We start from the raw sequence: 13,210 nt of genomic DNA, 5'->3' as shown, positions 1-13,210 counted from the left end.
TGAGGATCCGTGTCAAACGCAAGAAGAGCTTCTTTCAGTATTAAGAGTTACCCGCCAATCCATTTCCAAGGGATTGTATGCTTTGAGAACGGTTCAGAAACAGGAGACTTGGGTTTCTGATGAGTGAAAACCAAGGGATTTAACGTCGTTTTTTCGCCTGTGAACAACTGCTCCAGCGGCAAAAAAGGAAGGGTTTTCTTTATCGCATCGTCACGGGTGATGAAAAATGGATTCATTACAGCAATCCACAAAAAAGAAAAAGAAATGCGGACTGCCCGGTCATGCCTTTACGTCGTCGCCTCGGCCGAATATTCACGCTGCGAAGGTTATGCTATGTATTTGATGGGACCATTGGTGTTAATATATTTATTATGAACTGTTAAAACCAAGCGAAACCATCACTGGGGATCGGTATCGACTTCAACTGATGCGATTGAGCCGAGCACTGCGCGAGGAGCGGCCGCAGTACGCGGAGAGGCATGAAAACTGATTCTACAGCCTGACAAAGCTGGGTCTCACGTTGCCAAATCCGTTAAATCCTACCTGGAAACACTTAAATCTGAAATCCTACCCCACTTTAAATAATTCACTTGTAATCATTTTTTCAGAATAAAGATGTATTTTCATCAAAAAAATAGCGAGAACATAGTTGTGCACTTAATACAAACAATTTTGTAGTAGTAAAATAGAGAACAAAATGTCTGCGCCACAGCTGCTCAAACGTGGCTCCTTTAATTTGTGCCGTGGAATGTACAGCCTCTTGCAGTCAACTGAAGTGATCCAGAAAAAAATATTTCATTAAAATAAGGTACTTCGCTTTGCACTTACCTATGTTTAACGAAAAAAAAATGAAAATTTGAAGTGAAAAAGAAAAAAAATTAATTTGTTTTTATAAACCAAATTTTTCAAAACAATATTTTTAGTGATAATTAATAGAAAATTTGAGGTACATGCAAAGGCCAATATGTTAAGGAATATCCCTGTAAAATTTTAAGTTGATATCTTCATTACTTTTTGGTTACGTGGCTCCTTTAATTTGCGCCGTGGAATGTACAGCCTCTTGTAGTCAACTGAAATGAACCAGAAAAAAATATTTCAATAAAATAAGGTACTTTGTGTTGTACTTACCTATTTGTAACGAAAAAAAAATGAAAATTTGAAGTGAAAAAGAAAAAAAATTAATTTGTTTTTATAAACCAAATTTTTCAAAACAATATTTTTAGTGATAATTAATAGAAAATTTGAGGTACATGCAAAGGCCAATATGTTAAGGAATATTCCTGTAAAATTTTAAGTTGATATCTTCATTACTTTTTGAGTTATATTCGACAGCCCGGAAACAAACGTATTTTGAGGAAAATGCGATTAAAGTTTTCGTTCTAACTTATCTTTCGTTCCACGCTCATCTGACTTTTTATACTTTCTATTAAGCTTAAAGCATTGAAAAGCAATTTTTGGATTGTAAATGAATTTTTAAAGCAAGAAAAACAAACATGAAAAATTTGAAAGTGCTGGAGGAGCTGCCCCCTTAACCGAAATTGAAAAAATTGCGCTGCTTTTACGTGCCGTTTTCGGCCACGCCTGCACAACACCGCACTAAGTCGACTGTAAATGAGACTTTGGAGCGAGGCGTGTGTTTGTATGCGTGCGATTTTATTACGCTTTCATATATATGGACATAAAATTGTATGCAACCGCATCTCTGTTTGCTTAGTAAATTTCGCTGACCCACAAACTTGGCTTGAGACATTCACAATAACAACAACAAGAACATCAAGCAAAAAAGCACCAAAAAACATTGAAAAATGATGAAAGAAAATAAATCTAAATGTCATGAAAAATATGCACATTATGAATGCAATAACAACTGCATAATTTTTCGCCAACTGAATACTCTTTCTAAACCAAAAACAAGCACATGCCCATATTTATCGAATCTGCTTATGGCTTAAAAGTAAGGGGGGGGGGAGGAGGTATTGAGTGAAAAATAAGAAAGTATAAAAATTTAAAACCGCAGTAACAGCAATTTCGTCAAAGCAAAAGAAAAAAACAATAGCAAATAATGCAATTACGTTGCCAAAGAAAATAACAACAAATTATCTGTACTCGTATACTCAAACCTACCTGCCTCAACTTGTATCGCACGAACCACAATAGTACTTAGAGTGAAAGGCGGGGGTGAGCCGTGGCTCCAGCAGACGATCAAAGTGATCGACAAAGCAACAATCACCAGCCTGATCGTGATCGTTAAAATGCAATTTCAAGGCAAAGAGAATGCCAACAAATGCATTTGGTAGTTGCAGTGAGCAGACAACTGAAGCGCACTTGAAGAACAATAGGGATAGAGAGAGAGCGAGAGAGAGAGAGAGAGAATGAAGAGAGATATGGAAAATGCGCAAGAGTGTACAAATGTGCGTTGATCGCTGTCGATCGCGGTAAGCTTTTTTCGCAGTTAATGACAACCATATTTCACGGTGCCTTTTCCTCCCACTTCTGACACCCTTTTCATTTCATTCAGTCTTTATGAACTACGCCTGCATTCCCTCCGGCAGTTTGGAACTTTCTGTTGGCGTAAATATTATTCCACTTGAAGAGCGCGTCTCCGTTTGCTTTCAAGCGAAACAAAAAACCTTAGTATCGCATGGGGGAAAGAGTTGGAATGTAAACAAATTTTATATGGGTTTGTGATTCTTGAAGCTCAGACAAGGTGGTGCGAATGTGCTGATCTGTTTTGTTTGAAAAATATTTAGAAACAATGCGTAGACAGGCGAATTGGTTTTATGAGCTGTTTAAGAGGGGGGTGAGATAAGAAGTACTTGGTAATAAATATGAAATGATAGTAGACAGATAGTAGATGGATTTAGCATTATAAAATACTGCAAAATACGCTCTTGCCTAAGAAATGGCAAGGTTCATATGGCGATTTTTTTTCTTGTAGTCATTTTTAGTGAACCATGAAGACTTTAATGGCAAGTTATTATTACTTTATTATTATTTAAAAAAAAAAACTTTCAAAGAAAATATAATATGAAACAATTTGTATTGTCATTTGATTTTTTTTTTTTTTGTAGTAACTTTCTATAGCAAATTCTATTTTTATAATAATTTTAATTAAAGTTTTTCTAAAAACTTTTAATGTCGTTATTCATTTGCAATTAATTTGCTAAAAACAATTATTACACTTATTTAAAAAGTGCTGCAAAATTAATCATTCAATTTTGTTTTTGAATAACTTTCTTACGAAATAAAAAAAAAATTTTTTTTGAGCGTAAACAAATGTCTGCGCAGGAAAATGAAGATATGGTGACCCAATACCATAAGCAATGCCGAGCTATGCAAGATGTGCAAAATTTAACCGATAGCTGACTGTATAAACCTAAGATAGTGGGGGTGGATTGCTCATACGCTTCGCAAAGACGCAAGTGAAATTTGTCGCCAAGCTCTGAACTGGAACCCAGAAGGTACTCGCGAGGTTGGGCGACCAAAAATGTCATGGAGGAGAATGGTTCAGAAGGAAGTCGAAGAGTCTGGAAAGACGTGGAATGAAATTAAGCTACTGGCTAATAACAGAACAAGATGGAGATGTTTTATCGTGACCCTATGCTCGGATGGGAGAAACAGGAACTGATGATGATGATTGCTTGTCTATTTGTATACAGCAGCTGCCTATTTCACAAGTGCCATTTGCAAAAAATATAAATTTTTCGATAGGGTGATTAATTTTGTGCCACTTTGTAACGTATTTAAATTTTTTTACATTTATTTGATTTTTTTAACTTCCGAAACTTTTTCTAATTGTTTTCAAAATTTGAACAGTAGCAAAAACTTTTGCAGACTTCACAAATTTTTATATGGGATATTTTCAAAATATTTGTGAAATTTTCTATTATTTCAAAATTTATTTTTAAGATTCGAACAACATTTTAAAAGGATGAAGTTTGAATTCATTTTTATTTGCATATTTGTAGCAGCTTTAATCTCTACCGATCGGAACTGAGCTTCTGAAAAAGAAGTATTTAAGTGCAAATGATAAACTTTGGTAATTACGTTTCCTACAAAAACTGAAGCGAATTTAATTGATCCCTCTCGATCACTTCGGATAGTCGAATAGGGTATTTTTTAGTAAAGATCAGTTAAAATAATCGAAAGATCAGCTTTAAATAATCGAATTTCATTGAACGCCATCGATTGCAGTCAATCTCTAGAAATCAGTACACACATAGTGCTGGTGATCAAAAAGTTCCCCTGAACAAAAATTTCCCTTGATCAAAAACTTCTCCCGATCACAGAATTCAAAATACAAGTTTATTCTTCGAAAGTGATATTATGGCCTTCAAAGTACTCCTCATCAAGTGCAAGGCAGTTATGCCAGCGTTTGATCCAGCTTTCGAAACTTTTCTGGAGCTCTATTTTCGGTGGTATAGTCATCAGAGCTGTCTTCGATATTTTCATCACCCCCTTTGGGCTGTTAAAATGCGTTACCCGTAGTGGTTTTTTGATGGATAATGATTTCACTGTGCGACGGTGCATTATCATGTTGAAAAATCCGCGAGTTGTTTTCCCACAAATCCTCCCTTTTTTGACGATTTGCTTCACGTACACGTCTTGTACCGTCCAAATAATATTTATTAACTGTCTGACCTTCTAGCGAAAATTCGTGGTGTAAAATGCCGTTGTAATCCATAAAAACCGTGAGCACCGTTTCCTTTCCGTTTCCTCAATCAGCTTTTGAATCTGAACTTAATTTTTTCCCTGTGATTTGCTTTTCTTCTTAGGGTGGAGTGCAGTGAGATTCGGTGAAACGATGACAATTAATGTTGTATTTACAATTTCTAAAAGTCGAACAAGTAAATAAATACTTGTTATTGTATACATTTTGCTCTACTGTAGACCCGAATATCTGGCAAGGGTTACTACACGATTTCTTAGGGCTAAAATTTTTCAGTTTAAGAAAAATAAATGCACTGATCGTAATGATAATTCGCTGTTTTCAGCTGTCAATTTAAAACGATTACAATCAAATAGTTTCCATCGATTCCCGCTCACATTTTTGAAAAAAAAAAATTATAAATAAATAATCAAAGCTTCCTCTTGCAAGAAATACATATCATTTGAAATTGAGCTGCAATAGAAAATGCGAAAAAGTGTGCGAAAAATGTGCACGTCGCATAACTCTCGTCCCCACCAGTCGAATGCCAATTTTCGAACAGGATTTGTAAGGGCTTGCAGAAATGAGCTACAAAGGCAAAATTTGTAAAAAAATATATGTATGTTTGCATGAGTGTGCATATTTTCAGCTTTGCGCAATAGTATTCCCCCTTGCAATTCACGTAAAATTCGCATGAGTGCTCATATAACGGTACCCCAATGACGTTTGTTGCCTTTTGTATGTTTCTCGGCTTGCACATTGCTTTCGTCGTCGTCCATTTTTTCGGTTCCTTCACAACTGCAACTGACTTGTCGAAAGCAGCTTTGTAGCTTTTTTTAGTTTTCAAATAATTTAGTGCATTTCGTGCTTGTGATACTCTGGCCGCTGGCGGTTTCTTGAGAAGACCTAACGCAGAGTGTGGAAATTACAAATAAACAAAATAAAAAATATTAAAATAAAAATAAAAAGTAAAAATTAAAGGCAAAAGCCATGCAACAAATAGAAAGCAGCGAAATGTTTTGGTTTGCCTGCAGTGGAGATAAGGTGGCAGTAAATGTAAGCAGAAATGAGTAACAAAAAAATTAAAGTAACACAAAAAAAAAAACAACGGAACAAACTGTGAATGAAAAAAGTAGTGCAAAATTTGCACAACGAAAATCTCGTAAAACGAAACACACAACAGAGCACAGAGGGCAAATGAAATGTGTAAGAAGTTGAGAGAAAAAGTGAATGTGCATAAAAAGAAAAACAACAATATGCAAGTGAAGAAAAGTATGAAAGAATGGCAAAAACAAAAAACAACAAAAATATAGAAGCAATGCAATGTGTACTGCTCAAGTTGGGCTTTCTTGCTTGCTGATCTTGTTTGGGCGTTCGAGTACAGATCGCGTGTGTGGTGTTTTTTCCCCCAAAATTGTGGCGTTGCTTGCTTGAGCTGTGTTGCTGTATTGTGATTTTTGTTGCTTTCTTATGTTATTGCCTCACCACACACATTACTATTCGCCATTCGTACTTGTTGCTGCTGCTGCTACTGCTGCTACTTTACGCCCTTGTTGTACTCAGTGTTGCTTGTTGTTGTTTTATTGAATATTCGGAAAGTCAACTTTTTTGGAAGTTTTTCGGTTTGATTTCTTTGTTTGTTTGGATCATTGCCTTACCTTTTCTGGATATTTGACCTACTTTTTCAGCAAACGAGCGGCGTCAATGGCACTGCGACGACGAATGCAACAATGCAAACAATGAGTAAAACAACGACAACAACAACAAAAAATAATGCACAACAAAACTTGAGCTTAGCGAGTGAGCGGTGGTGGCTGAATGCTTTGTTTCTTTTCGTTTCTTGTTTTGTACGCTTCGATTTTATTGTTTTTTGAGAGCACAGTTTTCAGAACTTCAAGAGAGTTCATGATCATATATGTACATACCTACACGCATATATAGATCGTTTTTTTAATGTGTTTCAGTTTCTAGCATTCCTTTCGATAAATTCTAATAAAGCACGTTGATTGGTTGAGACATCAAAATATTTTTTATAAAAACAAAAATTAAATAAATAAAAATGTTAGAATAAATTAAAGATTAAAAAAATGTTAAAAGAATTTATAAATCAAAAAGAAAACATTAAAAAAAATATTAATAAAATAAAAAAGGAAATAAAAATTAAAAGTAAAAAAAAAAATAAAAAATTAGAAATATAAAAAAAAGTAATTAACAATTTAAAAAAAAAATTTAAATTTAAAAACAAAAATTTAAATTTAAAAAATTACAAAAAAAAATAAAAAAATTAAATTTACAAATTACAAGCTAAATTAAAATGATTAATTAAAATTTAAACTTAAAAATTGAAATTTAAAAGAAGGTTAAAGATTAAAGAAGAAAATGAAATTAAAAAAATTGCAAATTAATTAATTAAAGAAGTAAAAAAGTAATTGAAAATTAAAATTTATATTAAAAAATTGCAAATTAAAAAAAAAACTTAAAATTTAAACAATTACAAATTAAACAAATTTATAAAACTAAATAAAAGTAATTTAAAATTTTTAACTAAAATCGTCTATCTAAATATATTTCAATAAAATCTAATACATATGTGTATGTATGAGTAGGGAAATATATTTATATTTGAAATATAAGATTTTTAAAATTTTTGCAGTTTTTTTACAAAGCGAAAATGCATATTTATTATGAACCTAAGTAAATGAAATCAGTTTTTTTGCCAGTTCTGCTTCGAAATGCTGTTCGATACTATTTCGAGGCTATACTAAAAATCCCGAAATTTCGGGACTATTTTTTTTAACCGTTTATTCCAAATCAACGGATTATTTGCAACCAGGGGAATCAAAAAGTTGTGAAGTTATGAGGGCGCTAGTTGAAGCAACTTCTGTGAAATTTCCTTTCACAACATTTTGAGAGATACTTAGTTGAAACAACTAATGGGTATTCTGAACAACTTAGTTTGTAAAGGGTGGTTAAATTTCACGATGTTGAATGTGAACCACACCTAAACGTCAACGACACCGTTGGACTTCTTTCTTTGTGGTTATTTGAAAGAAAAAGTGTACGTCGTTAAGCCAGCAACAGTTTAAGAGCTAAAGGATGAGATAATTATGCCTCAGCGTAATCGAAAATTTGGACCATCGGATGGAGTTGTGCCGCCGAAGCCGCGGCGTCCATTTGGCCGATATTTTGTTCCATATGTAATTGAGCCATACCAATATTATCACAACAAAGAGAAGTGACAATAAAAAAATTGTATTTTATTCAAAATCAACACCGGCTCTTGAAACTTAACCATCCTTTATATCTGATCGAAATCTAAACTGATTTTCTATCGAAAGTAACGCCAATACTTTCATAACGGTCCTGAAAATAGTCCTAACTTTTTTTTCGTATGGGTCAGGGAAGTATATTTTTGTATCTAACCACCCATGAATCTTTAAAGACACGACCAATGCTATTATATGTATATTGGCTGTAAGTGTGAAATCTGAAAATTTAGCCCAGAAATGTCGGCGATATTTGAAAATTGCAATTTCGTGATTACATTAAAAATATCCCGAAATTTCGGGATTGACCCATTTGCATTTATTTTAGTTGTACTAGCAGAAACAATATATTTTGGCACTTTTCCGCATTTAATTGTGAATGAGGGATAACATATCTTTACCTAGCAGGTCTAGATCTAAAGTACTTAAGTACTAAGACGGGGAAAATCCCTTTAAACTTACGAAGGGGTTTATGTCTAAATGAAGCATTTGGAAGAGTTGAGTGCATAGCAGATCACATTGATCGCTTCTAGTCGCTTCTGATCGTTTTCACCAAATGTTTGCCTAATTGGCTGAAACCAAAGATCGTCCAAATTATCATACATTTTGACTCTTAAAAAGTTGGTAATTATAAATCCGAAACCGAAATGTTTTTTATGCAGTATTAGCAGCTATACCAGAGATGGAACTTGGGTTAGATAGCGAGAAGTAAAATTTTGCATGAATATCAATTATTTGTAGGTGCAAGGAGTGAACATTTTTTTGCCTTTACTATTTTTCAAAATTTTTTGCTACATCGTCTTGCACTTGAGCAATTTTCACCCTATATATATCCAAATGTGCATCCATAAGAGGAAAAGAGCAGCAGAGTGGAAGGTGCCAAGGCATTCAATGGCCTGCCAAATGAACATCGAGGTAAATTATAGAGTGATTAATAATAATTGCATTACATATTTACAATAGCGCGCCGATTTACTAAGTGTTCGCGCCTAGTATTTGCACTAATGATGGGCGGCGCTGCTGCGGCGACAGCGACATTTCATTTCCGTGCTTTGTTTGCGAAATTGCTTCTGACATTTTTCCATACAATTTGTAATTTTTTTGTTTTTTTTTTCAAAGAAAGTATGTTTTTTGCCGTTTCTGTATTTTGCATACCTTTTGTTTTGTATGCATATTTTTTCTCACTTTCTCGCGTGCTCAAAGAACACACTCTCATGCACACATGCATTTGTACGTATGTATGTATTTGTGTATGGCCATAAAGTAAACAAATACGGGCGAATGTATTCACACACCGCAAAATTTAACATTCGCAAACGCACGAGAAATATTGTATTTTGCCTGCTGCTGCTGCAAGGTGAGTGTGAAAAAATGGGGAGGCGGCTGGAGGGCTGCGTTGAAATAATGCTTTAATTTACAATTCGTTTATTAGCATAATTTTATGGCATATTTGCCAAGGGACCACAGCGATGCAACTCAGCAGATGCCACCTCCGGGACGCCAGTGCGGGTGCGGGTGTGAAAGATGGCTATTGTGGTAGGTGCCTGGTGTTGCGCAGACGGACGCCAGCAAGCAAAAGTGTCAGTTCGTTCACACCTTTAACGGCATCTCAAGTCGTAGGCCAACAACTGGGCAAATAAGTCCATGTTTGTATGTCTGAATAGTCAACATATGTGTCATCACAACATCCCATGTAGCGGCGTTAAGCGTTATCAGGCGCGCTGATGAAAATGAAAGCAACAAAAGTAGATAAAATAAAATGCGAAATGCGAAAAAGCGAAAAAAGCAAGCAAATGAGGTAAACGATGACAGAAATTGTTGTGGGTGTTGTTATTGTTGTGCCATCATGAAACATTGCCAATAATTTTTGTGGGGGAATGCTGCTGAAGCGAGAGCTCTTGACCTTACCGGGTATGAATTCGGATATTTCCGGTAACACGGAGCCGAGCATCGTGGGAACGAATAGCTGTGGGTGTAAAAGAAGCAGCGGAGAGCCTAACAACAATTTTTGTTTAATAAAAAATCACATAACTAAAAAATTACGCATGTATGTAGGTGTGAGAAGCGCCAGCTTAAATTTTTAGGTAAAAAAATAAGTGCAAAACGTACAAAATTTAAGAAATCGTTTGTGCAAATTTGGGTATGCTCAACCGCCAAAAATGACTTGAGAGCTGCTCAAAAATATAATAAAGAGCTATAAAAACATTATAGTAAAAATATGCAAATAAGATAGATTGAAACAAGTGTGTACAAGGTGGCGTAAAATCAATCACGCCATGTGGAAATTTGTAAGTTTTGCAAATTTGTCATATTTGACACTTGCGAGCCATCACACAAACATACAAATAGTACAGCGCGTAAAGTTCAAAATAAAGATTCTCATCAATTAAAATAATTTCTGTTTTATTTAGTAAAAAAGTTATTTAAAAAAAAAGACTAATTTTGCCCCTCCTTGTATTGACCATACCTTGTGTGAGTTTTTATAAGCGGCCAAGAGTATGCATAGGGTTTGTAATTTTTTTGTTTGCGGGTGAGGGGGGAGGTTTTTCAGAGTTGTGTTCCATGTGACGGTTCTGGTCAATCTTTTCCATAATTTCATCGACTTTTTCAACGATAGGTCTACCGGAGCGAGGTGCATCTTTCGCATCGAAATTTCCAGAACGGAAGCGAGCGAACCATTGTTGTGCTACACGAACTGATACAGCATCGTCTCCGTAAACTTTACGAATTTCATTGGTGGCTTGCGTGGCATTCTTCCCTTTTTTATACAAAAATTTCAAAATATAGCGAATTTCTTCATTATTCTCACTCATTTTTGAATAGCTATAACTTTTTTTTAACTTCTCCGAATTTAATTTTTTTTGGTTAAATGAAGCTTAAAATGTCACCTTTCTAACACCATATGATGTGGCACAATGTGATTGGTAGCACTGGGGATAGATGACTCCAACCACATCTATTGACAAAATACGAAAATACTTTTTCGACTACCCAATATTAGGTGCACAACTAAGTTCTCGCTTTTTTTTTGATGAAAATACAACTTTATTCTGAAAAATGGTTACAAGTGAATCTTTGAAAGTATTGCCCATCGCTGGCTCCTATTTTTTCTCATCTTTCTGGTAGATCTCGTATATCGTCGGAGTAAAACTGTTCCTCTTTTGATCAAGCCATTTTTTGATCGCTTCATATGAATGGAACTGCACGATGCGACGAAGAAAACTCTTCCTTTTTGCCGCTGGAGCAATTGTTCATATGCGAAAAAACGATTTTAACTCATAAGGAACCCAAGTCCCCTGTTTCTGAATCATTCCCAAAGCATGCTATCGCGTGGAAATGGATTGGCGGGTAGCTCCTAAGCTCTTCTTGCGTTTGACACGGATCCTCATTGAGAAATGCCTCCAATTCAGTGTCTTCGAAGGTTTTTGGCCTTCCTTCTCGCGGACAGTCGTCAAGATTAAAATCACCGTCTTTGAAGTGACGGAACCAATCTCGGCCCATTGTTTCACTTAAAACAGCATCTCCATAAACTTTTTGTAGCTCTCGACACGCTTCAGCCGCCGTTTTTTTTCGAATGAAAGAGGAAAATCAACACTTCCCGCAAATTACGATTATTCGGCACAAAATCAGACATTTTCACAAAACCAAAAGTATACGATACCAAAAAAAAATCACTAATGTGTCGAAGCAGTTGTTTTCCATGTGTCTCAGCTTGGTTTATGACGTTTATGTTATGTTAGAATCGACTAGCACACACTGCTGGTGGCATCTATTGACAAACAGCTGGAACTTAGTTGCGCTCCTAATATTTTCCCAATTTATGTTTCGAGTATGAGCCAAATCGCGCCATAATTACGATTTTTATTAATAACTGTACACCAGCGCCACCTGGGGGCTACATTTTTGGCCAACATATTTCGCTTTGCGTCGCCAATATTTGTTACGAAAATAAGTGAAATTGAATAAATGATACTATTTTTAGTAATAACTGTACACCAGCGCCACCTGGCGCTTAAATTTTTCCTGACACAACTTGTCTTGACATTTAAGATGTAACTTTCATGCGCGTCGTCGCAATTTTAAGTTGTTCAAGCTGGTCATAAAAATCGTGCCACCTGCTATAATGAAAAAATTCAAGTCAACATATATTCATTCTCGAATTTTCATCTCCTATAAAAAGATCTTATGGAGCTCCGCTTAGGAAGCGGATCTTACTCGCTTTACAAAAGTGACTCTCCATTCAACCGGGCGTCAGATACTTTGATGAGCCTAAACGAGTACCTCCTTTGGAGTTACATACTTAGCTATTGGGAAGACAAAGATGTTATAGAGCTCGTCCTAGCGGATCTTACACGCTTTACAAAACTGACCTTCCGTTTAGCTGCACTTCAGGTGCTGGGATGAGCCTATTGGATCGAGTGCTCTGAGGCGTTCCATGAGGTCGTTGACTGTAAACCAATAATCTATATTCTGTACCTCTTTCTGATTCACATCCATAGTCTCTACGTGGAATTTCCAGTCTACTTAGTCGCTTGCAAAGCATGAGGACTGTTTTTCATAATCTTGTTAACAATCTAACGGCTCTTAGATTTCTTGAATGAATTTCAAGACAGCCTGTTTCTCGGCTCGTTTAAGGGAGATATATTGGCTCGTTGTTTTCAAATTTAAAATAAGAATACGGAATAGCTTCAAGAAATGGAAAATACTATGGGAAGAATGTAAAGCCTCCAAGGTCTCTTCGCAGCACTTGAGATAAAACCTATTCGGATCTTGAGACGAATCGGTTGATTCGTTGGAAGGAGTCAAGTGGTTGTTGTAAGTGAACTAAATGTTTGTTAGAAGTTAAGAGTTTCCTTTGCAGTTGTAAGTGAACTAGATCCAGGCGGTCGTAATGAGGCGTAGTGCAATAATTCTCACGGCAGCCGGTTTTACGCATCGGAATGACTTGGGTTTTCCCAGACCAATTAAATTAGCCCTGTCTGGGACGCTGAACTTCACAGACGTAGGAGATGCAGACTGTCTAATCACGGTTTTAATTTCGCTAGATGCTTGATTATCGCATACCATTTACCATACGACTCGAACACCAGAGACTAGCAGGCGCGTGGCAAACGAGGGATAAGAGGACTAGAGCTCACTAGATTGCGACACTACTTGGACTTTTCTCAGTAAATAAATAGTTTACAAGAGCTCGTCAATAACTTCGTTAAATGCACTCATATACGCAAACATAGGCTAACTACTTTTTAGAGTCGAAATATTAGTTTTTTTTTACTACCAAACCGAGCACTTCCGA

The 13,210-nt window shown here is 35.7% G+C and overlaps 1 protein-coding gene across 8 annotated transcripts in view; it reads left to right on the top strand.

Moving 5' to 3' along the window:
- LOC129246207 (heterogeneous nuclear ribonucleoprotein L) overlaps nt 1-13,210 on the top strand; it is a 343,070-nt gene that overhangs the window by 85,500 nt on the left and 244,360 nt on the right. The window contains exon 1 of one of the 8 annotated variants that reach the window (XM_054884815.1): nt 5,469-5,704. The exons of the other annotated variants lie outside the window; for them this stretch is intronic. Within the exon in view, the coding sequence (XP_054740790.1) occupies nt 5,639-5,704 (66 nt within the window). The 5' untranslated portion in view covers nt 5,469-5,638. Of the gene's footprint in view, nt 1-5,468; nt 5,705-13,210 lie in introns of those variants that run through there. 8 annotated transcript variants of the gene reach the window in all.

This window comes from Anastrepha obliqua, chromosome 4, assembly GCF_027943255.1.
Source record: "Anastrepha obliqua isolate idAnaObli1 chromosome 4, idAnaObli1_1.0, whole genome shotgun sequence".
NCBI classification, from domain to species: Eukaryota; Metazoa; Arthropoda; class Insecta; order Diptera; family Tephritidae; genus Anastrepha; species Anastrepha obliqua.
This window is presented reverse-complemented; position numbering and strand designations above follow the sequence as displayed.